The sequence below is a fragment of the Tachysurus vachellii genome, chromosome 20, assembly GCF_030014155.1.
Source record: "Tachysurus vachellii isolate PV-2020 chromosome 20, HZAU_Pvac_v1, whole genome shotgun sequence".
Taxonomy (NCBI): Eukaryota; Metazoa; Chordata; class Actinopteri; order Siluriformes; family Bagridae; genus Tachysurus; species Tachysurus vachellii.
The window spans coordinates 17,052,579-17,067,064 of NC_083479.1; the positions used below are offsets into that span (position 1 = coordinate 17,052,579).

General features: G+C 37.8%; 1 protein-coding gene across 4 annotated transcripts; it reads left to right on the top strand.

Annotated features, from left to right (window-relative positions):
• Positions 1–475: 475 nt before the first annotated feature.
• Positions 476–12,904, top strand: LOC132863209 (adhesion G protein-coupled receptor F5-like). 4 transcript variants are annotated; one of them, XM_060895883.1, is made up of 17 exons: positions 476–574; positions 1,151–1,198; positions 1,773–1,879; positions 2,307–2,355; positions 2,557–2,666; positions 2,857–2,921; positions 3,285–3,421; positions 3,936–4,121; positions 8,467–8,667; positions 8,921–9,049; positions 9,388–9,563; positions 9,661–9,831; positions 10,093–11,454; positions 11,547–11,588; positions 11,703–11,762; positions 11,840–11,897; positions 12,629–12,904. In XM_060895883.1, exons 2-17 carry the CDS (start codon positions 1,186–1,188, stop codon positions 12,688–12,690), a joined length of 2,928 nt encoding a protein of 975 aa, XP_060751866.1. In that variant the 5' UTR covers positions 476–574; positions 1,151–1,185; the 3' UTR covers positions 12,691–12,904. The 4 variants fall into 4 exon arrangements, with proteins under 4 accessions (XP_060751866.1, XP_060751867.1, XP_060751868.1 ...); XM_060895884.1 differs by having other exon boundaries at positions 11,703–11,717; XM_060895885.1 differs by lacking the exon at positions 1,773–1,879.
• Positions 12,905–14,486: the final 1,582 nt, after the last annotated feature.

Genomic DNA, 14,486 nt, shown 5'->3' on the forward strand with positions numbered 1-14,486 from the left:
AAAGAACTGAAAACAAGTGAGAATATTCATGACATACTAGATACCTGATAAAACAATGACCAGACAGGTGTGAGGTCAATAACCAAAAGCAATTCAGTAATGACTGTAGAAGTAATTATAAATACATGGCACAGTGGAATTAAAATGGAGATATGATGTGCTTCGAGAGGTGCAGCATGTGCTGGGAATCTGTGACAGTCATGTTGGAACAGGTTTGGGCCTTTAAGTGAATGATGATCTTAATGTTACAACATGCATTCTACACAAATCTAGACAATTGTGTGCCTTCAACATTGTAGCATCACAATATGAATATTATGATCTGGTGTCCACATATATATATAGAGTAGACACCTACAACAAACCTTTAACCATGCATTTGACTTGAAACAAGGAAATAAGTCATTACAGTAAATGCTGAGATCTGAAACAGGTCTGGCTAGTATGCCTTTCTTGATTCTAAGGAATCTGGAAGGTCAGGTATCAGAGAAATCTGAGCGAAGTCTAAAGCTCAGACCTTTCTATCTCTCTTGTTTATGTTTAGTGAGAAAATCGTGGGCTGGATAGAGCCAAGGTAAGATAAATTATGTCTTTACATTAGTATTTAATGACCATTCAGCATTATCAATAAAGGGCAGGAACAAGTTTCGTCTGTAGGTTTGTGCTTCTACAGTAGTTGGTTTTCTCGAACTATATATACACACATTTTTCTCGAACTATATACAGTAGGAACACACACACACCCACACACACACACACACACACACACACATATACAGTATATATATGTGTGTGTGTTCGTGTGTGTATTCATATATATTCAATATATATTCAATGCAATTCAAAAATGTATTTATTACCTACAAGAGGAACTGCAGTAGCTGTGAAATACCATACTATGAAATCTGTAACTACAACAATAGTTATAATGATAGTTATTAGCACTTTTTTAGCACCATGCCCTGATAGGATGGCAGTTAGTGGTGCCCGGCCCCTTTGTAGCTGCATGCATCTAAATTTGTAATTTTTATTTGTTTAATCTGAACAGAGTTTTTATTATTACTCTTTAGGTTCATTTCCCATGAGTAAAATATTTTACTATTACCTGGTGAGTTATGAATGTGCTAAATAACCGGTATTTTATGTGTAGGCAAAACAAGGCGATACCAGCTGTAGTCCAAAATTATGGCTAATAAAGGTACGTTTAAATTGTCTGACTAATAAAGCAAGCAAAACAAATAAAAAAAACACATTACTTTTTGTGCTAAAATGTTGCACTATAGATCTTGATTAAAGATGTACAGCTGATAAATCTGCAGCAAATATGTAAAACAAGGATCAGACAGTGGTATTGAGATGGAACAAGTGCAATATTTTTATTAAAATAAAACAGAAACAAAACAAAGTAGAAGGATTATCTGTAGAGCTAACAAAACAAGAAAAGAGCAATGTCACATGACCACTAATACACAATTATAGAGTCATATGATTTGTATCACTGCTGGGAAATAAAACAAAATGCCAAGCCACCACTGCTGTAACTTCTTTGCATTGAGCTGGTGTTTCCAGCAGATCCAATTGTTTTTTGCATTTTTTTTTAATTAATATTAGATATTAATGTGTAATTGCTGTATACAGGTAAATATATACAATAGAGGTATATGGATGTATCTATTCTAAAATAAAACAAAGACTATGTGTTATATTTGTATAAAGTTTATAATACAATTATTCTGCAAGACATTTTTAAAACAATTTTATATACCTTACAGGGAAAATATTAAAATATGATTTGCTAGGATTTGCTGCCATCCTGTTGATTCATCTGCAAGTGGTGAACTTACAATTGCTCAATGAGATTTCTGACATAATTGTAGAGGTAAAATAAAAACAACTTCTTTAATTTAATTGCTTGTTAGGCACAAAATAATTAAAGGTTAATGGTAGATTTTTTATTTTATTTTATTTATTTTTTTTTTATCTCTGAGGGTATGTATACTTACAGGCACATCCACCTCAAGGTTTGATGTGTTGTACATTCTGAGATGCTTTTCTGCTCACCACTTTTCTAATGAGTGATTTTTGAGTTACAATTCTCTGTAAATTCTAGAGGTTGTTATGTGTAAAAATCCAAAGAGATCAGCAGTTTTGGAAATACTAAAACAGTCACGGTAACAGAGATCACACTTTTTCCTCTTCCTATGTAATCTATATATATCCTCAAAGGTAATTAAAAGTTTCTACCTGTTATTATATAGTAATTATTATTCAACATTGTTTAAGTAATTTTTTTTTTTTAAATTCAGGTTAGCTTACCAGAAGAACAAATGCCTCACCTAAGAAAAATACGTGAAGGTAAAAAATAATTTAGATGAGATTTTTATGTTTAAATCCAATCTTTATATTATAACTGTATAACTGTATATTATAAAATGTATTTACAATGTGATTTTATTTACCTTTATTCTAAGTCATCTTCCACGGCTTGATGGTTTGAATTATACAATGGTCAATTTATATTATTTTTAATTTTTCATTACTGTTATTTATTTCAAGGGACCCGTGTACTAAGCCTCTCACTGAAACTAACTCAGACATTTAACTTTGACCTCAACAATAAAGATAGTGACGCATATACAACATATAAAAATACAATTCAGAGTTCAGTAAGTATTGCACAATGTGTAATATTTCATGATTTAATCCATATTATTATTATTATTATTATTATTATTATTATTATTATTATTATTATTATGTAGTAGTAGTAGTAGTAGTAGTAGTAGTAGTTATTGATTAGTATACAGTTCTTCTAGTTTCACTTTAAACTATAGGACATTCATTTTGTACTCTCAGATTGAACAAAGCTACAAAAATGTACCTGGCTATCAGCTCAACTCTGCAACAGTGACTGGTTTCAGGTGATACTATTTAATTACTAAATTAATTGTACTTCAGATCTGTTCACCATACATAGTTCTGATAAAAAGCTAATTTAATTAACAAAACAACATTTTTTAATGACGTATGTTGACATACAGTATTGATGAATTATTTAAAAGGTCAATAAATTCGTTATTCAATTGTAGTAGTAGTAATGAAATTAATTCTTCTTCTTCTTCTTCTTCTTCTTCTTCTTCTTCTTCTTCTTCTTCTTCTTCCTTCTTCTTCTTCTTCTTCTCCTTCTTCTTCTTCCAACATCAGAATAATTCAATTTATAATCAAAATTTTTGTTCATCTGTAATTGCAAATTTTAGCAAATTTTATTTTTGTGTTTTAAACAGACCTGGCAGTGTGATTGCAGACTTCAGTATTACCTCAACAACTAACAACATTGATTTGGCTTCAGCAAACCAACAGCTTGCTACCAATCTCATTAATAGTGGATTCAGTGTTTCTAGTGATTTTCTCAGTCAAAGTGGTGAGTGGACAAAGTAGACTTATTATTATTATTATTATTATTATTATTATTATTATTATTATTATTATTATTATTATTATTATTATTATTATTATTATTATCTGCCACTGTTGGGCCCTTGAGCAAGTCCCTTAAACCCTCACTGCTCTCGGGGCGCTGTATCAAAGCTGCCCCTGCACTCTGACCAAAATGTCCTCAGTTGGGATATGTTAAGTAAAGAATTCTGCTGTAATGTACAGTATGACAATAATAAAGGCTTTTATGCCCCAGGTTCATTCATTGATAACTATTATGAAACTACTTAATCATGGAGAATAAAGAACAGAAGATTATTTATCTTAGCATTTACTAGTATAACAATTCATCATTCTTTAAACCAGTTTAATTAGTAGCTATTTACAGCACATAGTTATTTGTTAACTATAGTCATTTAGATCTATTTTTTAACCATATTTGCAGTGTTAATGATATACATGTAAAAAACACCTGAGATATACATGATTCTTTGTTTCAGTGAAAGGAGAACTAACTAACATCAAAGGAAACATATATCCTGGGACAGACCTCAATCTGACATGTAATCCTCCAGAGACAAATGGTATAATTTGGACCCTGAACGGGATTCGGTTACAGCAGTCAGACAACTATGTGATTAATAATGCTGAACTCACTGTGAAGAATGCTGATCCCACTGACAGTGGTAAGTCTGAAAGATTTCTGTTGAATTAACATCTTACAATGATCAGATTATTTCCTTTAATTTCCTTTTAAAATACTACTACTACTACTACTACTTATAATAATAATAATAATAATAATAATAATTCTAAAAAAGAACCTCATCCTCATTTGGGTGACACTGAACAGGAAGTAATTTAAATGTAAATAATGTCCTTTCTATGGGGGGCACGGTGGCTTAGTGGTTACCACGTTTGCCTCACACCTCCAGGGTCGGGGTTCGATTCCCAGCTCCGCCTTGTGTGTGTGGAGTTTGCATGTTCTCCCCGTGCCTCAGGTTTCCTCCCCCGGTCCAAAGACATGCATGGTAGGTTGATTGGCATCTCTGGAAAATTGTCCCTAGTGTGTGATTGTGTGAGTGAATGAGGGTGTGTGTGTGTGCGCCCTGCGATGGGTTGGCACTGCGTCCAGGGTGTATCCTGCCTTGGTGCCTGATGACACCTGAGATAGGCACAGGCTCCCTGTGACCCGAGGTAGTTCGGATAAGCGGTAGAAAATGAGTGAAATGAGTAATGTCCTTTCTACAACAATTTATAGTCAAGTGAAATTGTGCAACTCGGAGGGCACTCGGAGGAAAATGCACCAAATTTAAACATGCGTCCGTGGGAATTCCATAATGGATTGGTGGTGGCGCGGGTTAACAATGACCGGCACTGTTGACCTACAGGGTGCTGGCAGAAGCTTGACTACTGTTGGTTGAGTAAGGAGAGGAGGGAGAAGGATTCGTAGACAGGGAGAGAAGAGAAAAGGCAGGAGTATAGGTCTGAGAATTAGTATTGGAGGGAGATACAAACTTGTATTATTATGGTAAGGATAGGAGGAGAAATGGGCTAGGAGTGATCCTGAAGGATGAGTTTGTGAGGAATGTTTTAAAGGTGAAAAGACAGACAGGCTATTCAGTTTGAAGTTAAAAATTGAAGGGGTGATGTTGATTGCCATCAGTGGTTATGCTCCACAAGTAGGCTGTTAGTTAGAAGAAAATCAGAGATTCTGGAGTGCGATAGATGAGGTGATAGAGAGTATTCCCAGATGGGATAAAGTAGTGATTGGGGCAGACTTCAACAGGCATGTTGGTGAGGAGGACAGATGTGATGAGGAGGTGATGGGCAGGTTTGGTGTTTCGGAAAGGAACCTAGAAGCACAGATGGAGTTAGGCTTTGCTAATTTCTAGAAGAGAGAGCAACATTGAGTTACATATAAGAGTGAAGGAAGGAGTACCCAGGTAGACTACGTTCAATGTAGATGATCTGAGGGAGATTAGTGACTGCAAGGTGGGGGTAGGAGAGAGTGTATACAGACAGCATGGGTTGGTGATGTGTTAGATGTCTCTGGTGGTCAGGAAGAAGAGGAGAGGAAAGATAGAACTGAGACTGGGGAGTCATCAAGAGCTTCCAGATGACTGGGAAACTACAGCAGAAGTGATCAGGGAGACAGGGAGGAGGTCAGAAATTGCTGCACTGCATCTTTGTGGATTTAGAGAAAGCATATGACAGGGTGCAGAGAAGTACGTCTGTAATGACAGGTCGTGAGACGGAGGATCCATGTGCATGCTTTTTAATACAAGCTCGAGGTACAACAGGCGTAGGTCAGAATCAGCAAACACAATATCAAAGGTGAGGCAAAAATCAGAAACGGTAATACAGGCAGAAGGTCGGGGCAGGCGGCAGACAAACACAGAACGGAGCAAAAACCAAAACAGAGTCAAAACCAGGAATACACAGACAGACAGATGCTCAGACCGATAGCAGAGGCAAATCGAGACTTCGCAGTGAAAGGAAGTTCAAGTTCCTGCTTTATAGGAAGCAGGTGATTGAAAGCAGCCGGTGGTGTAATAAGTGGTGTAAGTCCAGGATGTCTCGTGATCTCACCCACGACCATTCATCCGGACCGTATCCCTCCCAATCGACCAGGTACTCGAGTTGGCCGCCCCGGGGGCTGGAGTCTAAAAGTCTGCAAACCTGGTACGCCTCCTCGTCTCCGATCAGCAAGGGCGGTGGCACTGGTGGATCGGCAGTCTCCTCTTGCTCCCCTCTTGGACCGTCGGCGGGCTTAAGGAGCGAGACGTGAAATGTGGGAGAGATGCGGTAGTTGGGTGGTAGTGCCAGGCGGTACGACAGAGGATTCACTTGTCTGAGAACCTTGAATGGACCCACGAACCTTGGGCTGAGTTTTTTGCAGGGGAGACAGAGTCGCATGTTCCGGGTGGAGAGCCATACCCATTGTCCCGGTTGATATTCTGGATGCGGTCTACGATGCCTGTCGGCTTGGCGCTTCTGACGGCGGATGACTCTCTGTAGCTGGCGGTGTGCTGCGCTCCAGGTCTCCTCGCTCTTATGGAAACAATCATCCACTGCAGGCAGATCAGAGGGTTCACTGGACCAGGGGAACAGGGGTGGCTGGTATCCGAGGACACACTGAAAGGGCGTGAGACCAGTGGCTGGTTTGATGAGTGAGTTCTGAGCGTACTCCGCCCACATTAGATACTAGCTCCAGTCAGTCTGGTTATCGTGGCAGTAGGAACGGAGAAAGCGAGTGAGTTCCTAGTTGAGACGCTCGGTTAGGCCATTAGATTGTGGGTGGTATCCCAAGGTAAGGCTGACGTTAATATTTGGTCTCTTGAAGAAAGCTGCCCACACTTGGGAAGTGAACTGCAGGCCCCTGTCTGAGACAATGTCCTCAGGGATGCCGTAGAAACGGAACACATAACTGCACAAGGTTTCTGCTGTCTTGAATGCCGTGGGTAGCTTGGGTAGAACCGGTCCACTGGTTCTACCACTGGTTCTACCTGGACTGTGAGGATGACGGGGCAGTTATCAGACTTGGGCAGGTCGGTGATAAAATCGATGGCAATATGGGACCAGGGCCGCTGAGGGATAGGTAGTGGTTGCAGGAAGCCTGCCGGGAGCTGATGTGAAGGACGTGATTTGGACGTGTTGCACATGGCACACTTCTTTACAAACTCTTGAGTGTCCTGGGACAGAGAGGGCCACCAGAAAGTGTTTTGTGCCAGACGGATTGTGGCCGAGATGCCGGGATGACCAGAGCTGGGTGAGGCGTGCAACAGATGTAACAGGGTGGAGCATAAAGTCTCGGGCATGTAGGTTTTGTTAGCAGGACAATCGTTTGGAGGTGGAGATAGCACATTAGCCTGGGGGATCTGGGTAATGATGTCCCATTGGATGGGAGCGATAATTTGAGCCTAGGGTCAGGTTCATTACTCAGGCGGGAAAGTGCTTTGACATTTTTTGAACCAGGTCTGTAGGTTACTGTGAAGTGGAATCGTGTGAAGAACATAGACATTGTGCTTGACGGGGATTCATCCGCTTGGCCGTGCGTAGGTATTCGAGGTTTTTATGGTCTGTGATAACCGTGAACGGCTGCTGAGCGCCCTCTAGCCAGTGTCTCCACTCCTCAAAGGCCGCCTTCATGGCCAGTAAGTCACTGTCCCCCACGTCGTAATTGCGTTCAGCGGCAGATAGTTTCTTTGAGTAGTAAGCACACGAATACAACTTGTTAGCCGGACCTTGTTGTTGAGAAAAAACTGCTCCGATGCCTGTACTGGATGCGTCCACCTCTACGACGAACGGCAGAGCCGGATCAGGGTGGTTCAGGATGGGAGCTGTTGTTAAGCGCTCCTTCAGCAGGTGAAAAGCGCTGATAGCTTCAGGTGACCATGATAGACGGGACAAGGCTTTCTTTGTCATTGACATGAGTGGCGCTGCGACCGTGCTGAACGAGCGTTGTAATTCCTTGACAGTCTGGGGCTGGGGCCACTTTAACACTGCCTCTACCTTGGACTCGTCCATGGCGACCCCCCAGCGGAAATGACATAACCCAGGAATGATGTAGAGGTTCTGTGGAATTCACATTTCTCGGCTTTTGCATAGAGCTGATGTTGTATCAGTCTTTTCAGCACTGCACGTACGTGCTGGACATGAGCCTCCATAGTTTCAGAATATATTAATAAGTAACTACTATGTGCTGTGGGTCAGACAGAGGAGTTCTAGGTGAAGGTGGGGCTACATCAAGGATTTGACTGCAAATCTTGGGCAGACATTAATGCAACTCTGGATGAAAATAAATGATGTGACATTGTATAAGCTATAGAAACAATATAGAAACAATGCCACAGTGAATGCATGCAGTAATCAATGCAAAGTCTAAACAAATATAAGAATATGTGACTTTTTTGGCAGGCCAATACTACTACTACTACTACTACTATTAATAATAATAATAATAATAATAATAATAATAATAATAATAATAATAATAATAATAATAATAATTTTCTCTCTGTTTTTTAGGTCAATATTCATGCATAACAACAGTAAACTCTCTGCCCTATATAATCTGGCAAAGCATTACAATTCAGCCATATCCCAATATTCAAGTGACCAGTAATAAAACTGTACAATGCGAGGATACAACAGTCTCACTGCAGTGTTGTGTTCAGGGTGTATATAAGGTGGAATGGACTGACACTACAACCTGCTCAAGTTCAACAGGTCATACACACACAGATTTTATTTAACGTTTTATGTGATGTGGTCATGAATACCAGTGTAACCAAACATAAATAAGGAAAAAACAACAACACATTACTACAAACAAATATTTAGTCCATCTTTACTGAATGACATTGTGTACAGTTTAACCTGAAAATGAAATGTTTCCAATTTCTGTAAAACAAAAACTATCTAAGAGAAACTGCTTCAGTTTTAAACAAATTTAACCATTTGTGTTGCACTTTCTCACCAGGAGGCTGCATACCATGTGACTATAAAATTAACAAACAGAATTGCCAAACAAAACAGTTCAAATGCCAACTAACACAAACTATCAGCCATTACAACTCAAAGACCATTGATATACAAGTAAAAAACCAAGGTGAGTAATGATATTTAAAAAAAGAATTGGGAATTTTGTTACATTTTTAAGAACATATTTTACCTTATCATTATTCATGGCCAAATTTATAATCAGTAAATTTTAATTCAAACCAGCAAATGTTTTAAGATATCATACATTAAAATGTATCATGACCAAAATAACAGAGCACGCTGGCAGCACCACACACACTAGAGTCTAACTGTATAATTACCCTGAACTGTTGTCAAATGGACTTTGCAAATCCACTATTTATTTTTGGTAGTCATTGGACATTGTTTTGCCCAAAAAAAACTGCAAATACAAAAATGTTCTTATATTTAATTTTTTTGTTTTAGGATTAAAGTGTTCTAATAATGTATTTGGAGCTGGAAATGAGGGAGAAAAACAGACTGCTATCTGTGATGGAAACATGGTTGGCTATAAAAAAGTTCAGTGTATTTCAAAAAAGTGGACCATTATAGAAGACAACTGTGTTCTGCGTGCAATTCAAAATTTAAAAGATGAAGCTGAGGCAATTACTTTGTTTTCTTGCTTCAGAGAATGATAATAAAAAAATAATCTTAGTGTAATTTCTGTTTGCTTTTTTATAACAGTTTGTGCTTCTGTAGAATTTACAGGTAGCAGCTATCCCGCAGTTTATGGCCAGCCTCAGTAGTAATGCTACATCACAGGCTGAAAACATCATTGACTCTGCAGCAACCATAACAACAATTGTAGACATACTAACCATCGTTTCAGGTCTCTCACAAACAACTTTTGTCAGTCAAACTATTATGACGGTAAGAAAGATTTTTTTTTTTTACAAGATAAGAAGTTTAGATGGTTTTTAAAGTACATCATATATATTGGTAATAAATAATTTGTAATAGCTTTAATATTGAATCTCACTTTTTACAATACATATTACATGCAGCATTTTATACTATTAGGAATAAAAATAAAAACAGTTTCTGCTTCATTATTAATTAGTGATTAAATAGTTCTTATGATAAAGTAGATTGCTCAGATTTGCTTTGTTTAATAAATATTTCTCTTTTAAGGATTTCATAAAAACAGCCGAGGTCATTGGAACAGATGGTACATTAGGCACTTGGAAGCATATAAACAATAACAGTGCAACAAGTAGCACCAGTAATAAACTTCTGAATGCTACTGAGAACATTGCACGTAGACTCCCAGATGAAGACATTATAATAACAACAATCTTCACTTCTCTAGAAAAGAAATCCATTACTGCACCCTTTTCTAAAACATTTGGAAAAAATTTGACTATGCATATATATATTCCTGTGACTAAAGCCAAGACGTCCCTCACTGTCATAATCTCTTCGGCTTTTAACAACATCTTACCTGTTCGAACTCTGACCAAAAATAACAGCAGTCAGACTGGCACCATGATCAATGGAGACGTAGCTGTGATTGAGACAAACTCAACAATTAACAACATCTCTCTTTCTTTTGATGTCATAAATACTACATTGGGAAAACCTCAGTGTGTCTTCTGGAACTTTAATCTTCTGAATGGTGTTGGTGGATGGGACTCGACTGGCTGTCAGTTAAAGCTCTTAGGGAATGAAACTGAAAGATACACATGTGAGTGCAATCACACAACTTCTTTTTCATTCCTGATGTCACCATTTACGCTGGATAAAGTCCAAGCCCTAATCTTAGACTATATAACCTACATCGGTGTTGGCATTTCAATGGGCAGCTTGATTTTGTGCCTCATCATTGAAATCATCACATGTAAATCAGTGACACAAAATGACACATCCTTCATGCGCCATGTCTCCATAGTCAACATCGCTGTCTCACTTTTGATTGCGGACATTTGCTTCATCATTGGTACAGTTGTTGTCAAACAAAAGGGTTATGAGGGTTACTGCAGTGCAGTAACATTCTTCATGCACTTCTTTTATCTCGCCCTTTTCTTCTGGATGTTGCTGATAGCACTTTTGCTCCTCTACCGCACCCTCATGGTCTTTTCCAGAATGACCAGAGGAGCAATGATGGCCATAGGTTTCACTGTCGGCTATGGAGCCCCATTAATTATAGCTGTCATTACTGTGGCATCTACAGCTGGAGGCAAAGGATACATTCAACAAGAAAATAGCTGTTGGCTGAACTGGGATAAAACAAAGGCTCTCCTGGCATTTGTGATTCCTGCTCTGACGATTGTAGCTATAAACCTCCTGGTGCTTATTGTGGTTCTGTGGAAGATGTTGAGGAGAGGAGTTAATCCTTCTGATCAGCCAGATGAGAAACATCACCTAGTGGTCATTGCTAGATGTGTGGCAATTTTAACACCTATCTTTGGTCTAACGTGGGTATTCGGCATCGGGACATTGGTGTCAGCGAACTTTAGGATTCATGTAGTGTTCGCATTCCTTAATTCACTGCAGGTACATTTCATGCTTTCTCAAATTTGAATCATTCTATATAATGTCATATTTATTTATAGAAAATGTTAAAAAGACTTTTTGTCTCTTTAAAGGGTTTATTTATTTTGATGTTTGGAACATTTCTGGTTAGTAAGGTACGATTTCAGTACACACTCTTCAGTTCAAACAAACAGACATGAATAATTAAGTCACTCTGGATAAGGGCATCTGCCAAATGCTGTAAATGTAAATATGTTTTGTGGTTGCAGGTCCGAGAAGCATTGGTAGGAACATTTTCACTGATAAACTTAAGTTCTGGCCAGACTAGGGTAAATATAGTTTATGTTACATATACAAGTTCAAGAAAAAAAAAGTTAAGTTAATGACAAATGCGTTTGATTTGCAGAGTATAGAACCAACAGCTGCCAGTAGATTTCCTTGTTTTCAGAGATTATGGCAGAGAAGTAAGTAACTGAATTAACATGCACATTTTAATCAAAAAGGCTGTTTTTGCTCTTTGTGTTTGACTATATTTTTTAAAAACACACATACACAACACTCCATTGATTGGCTTCTGTTGCTTATCTGTCACAGTGTAGTCAGCTGTGGCATAATCTTGTGTGACATCTGAAATGAGTTTGACATAAGAACATACCACATTCTGTAACCCAGTACAGCTCTGACTGTGCATTATAGTTCCTGAGCCTGAGTGGACCTTCAAAATATTTAAATTCAACGCATTAATAAGTATTAAATGTTTACTATTTATTTATTTATTTATTTATTTATTTATTTATTTATTTATTTATTTATTCATTCTGTAAAGAATATAAATAATAAATTTCTTACAACAAAAAAATCTGCTCTTTATTCAGTATCTTAATAGTTATTTAATATGGACAGCAAGTTTGACAAATTTCCTTGTATTGTATTAGCATCTTGTATTAGTATCTTAGCATTGTATTTCCTTGTACATCAGGCCCATTCTCAGGCATGATCGACATAGCTATTTCATATTTTTTCCTGTCCTCGTTCAATTTACATTACATGTTTTTTATAATCCCTTCAGTCTTGTTCTTTTGATGTTGAACTTTAATTTAACTATGTTTTTTTTTTTACTTTATGTGTGAGCTTTATCGTGAATCAAACATTTAAGCATTGTCCTGAATATTACTAATATTTTGGTCTTTTTCAGATGTGTACAGAGCACCAAGTAGTGCCAGTATGTCTTCATGCAACTCCGATACAGATTATTGACAACTCAAATACAAGACCCCTGCTATATGGATCTGTATAACTGCAAACATCAAACATTATATAGTAAGGGAGAGTGGGGACGGTGGCAACACTTTCTGCATTTAGTTCAGTTTCTCAGAGACTGTCTATATGCATTAACAATGTACTGTAACACATGCTGTAATGTGTACATATGATGATATAAACTAAAATAAAACTAATATAAAAATAAAAATACCTGACTATTGAAAGTTGTTCTTTATGAATCGATAAAATGAATTTTTTGTTCTTATCATGAGCACTAATGTTGTGATAAGGGGCAGTAGCAACAGCAAGCTGGTACAACAGGTTACAACAGTCTCTACACTGACAGCCATAATTAAACTTGATATGCAAGCGTGACACAATAGACCTGACACATGCAGGCTATGCCTTTTAGGAGTGAAGAAAATGCTGATTCAAATGACATGACTTTACAGTTCTTCACTCAAACAATGCAGAGTGTATAACAAAAGGCCTGATTATAAAACTCAACATTTCTTTACCGTGAAAAGTATTTTTTGCAGAGAGAATGTTCACATGAGGCTGCTTTCTTCCAAGAATGAGGAGGGGTTAACTGAGCACGTATATACGCTATGTCACTACCGTCCCCACTCTCCCCTACCCTGGATTACTGCCGCAAACTGCTATGACCTTGTTTAAAATTAATATTTAATTTGATCAAATGTTTAATGTTTAACTTAAGTGCAATGACACAGTGATGTTTTCCACATATATTAAAAAAGAATTCTTTCTTTACATATCCCAACTGAGAAGGTTGGGGTCAGAGCTCAGGGGCAGCTATGATACAGCAGCCCTGGTGCAGGGAGAGTTAAGGGCCTTGCTCAATTGCCCAACAGTGGCAGCTTGGTAGTACTGGGTCTCAAACCCCGACATGGAGACAGTATTACATACTGTCATGGTCATGTAACTGTGACATTTAGACACTACCTTGAAAGTACAAGATTCCCTTAAATTGCATACATGTTTGCATCAATTCAGTTAAATACATTTGTTGGCCAAAAGGATGTGAAAACCTAAGCAGTGCTTGTTGATCCTTCCAGTCTAAATACATTGTCATTAATATACTGTAGGTGTGAGGTCAGGGCTTTGAACAGACACACCAAGTACCATACTAAACCATGTTTCTATTGATCATAAACATAGGGATCATTGAGCTGCAAGTGTATATCCTCATCATATCTGCATAATGGGGGTCAGAGAACAGGCAGGCAACATCATACAAATATAATCCGTACATCAAAAAGTCAAGGAAACTGAAAACTAGAAAAATCACAAAGAACACAAAACAAGAAATACTCATTTAAGGCTCACATTGTCAAAAGGCAGAAAAAGGCAAAAGGTTTTAACTTAAAAGACTGAGGACGTAAATATACAAGTTTTTCAGGAGAGAAAAAAACATATACATCAATGACAAGACAGGGGTGAAGATAATAACCAAAAGCAATCCAGACATGACTGTATAAACAAAACATGACTAGAAGTAATTATAAACACATCGCACAGTGTTATTCAAATGGATATATGATGTGCTTCGAGAGCTTGGGAAGGTTTGGACCCTTCAGGTGAATGATAATGTTAATGTTACAGCATGCATTCTGCACAATTCTAGTCAATGGTGTGCCTTCAACACTTGCATCACTATATGAATGTGATGATCAGATATCTGCAAAGGTTTTGTAATATAATATATTGTATAGTATATTGACCCCTTCAACCAGTCTCACTTTATCTGTCCATTTGAACTGGAATGAGGA

What these genes read in the sequence shown, in the direction of transcription:
- LOC132863209 (XM_060895883.1), top strand. An exon ending in AACCTGCTCAAGTTCAACAG is followed by an intron (nt 8,668 to 8,920) that starts GTCATACACACA and finishes CTTTCTCACCAG; the next exon opens with GAGGCTGCATACCATGTGAC. An exon ending in TCAGAGATTATGGCAGAGAA is followed by an intron (nt 11,898 to 12,628) that starts GTAAGTAACTGA and finishes GGTCTTTTTCAG; the next exon opens with ATGTGTACAGAGCACCAAGT.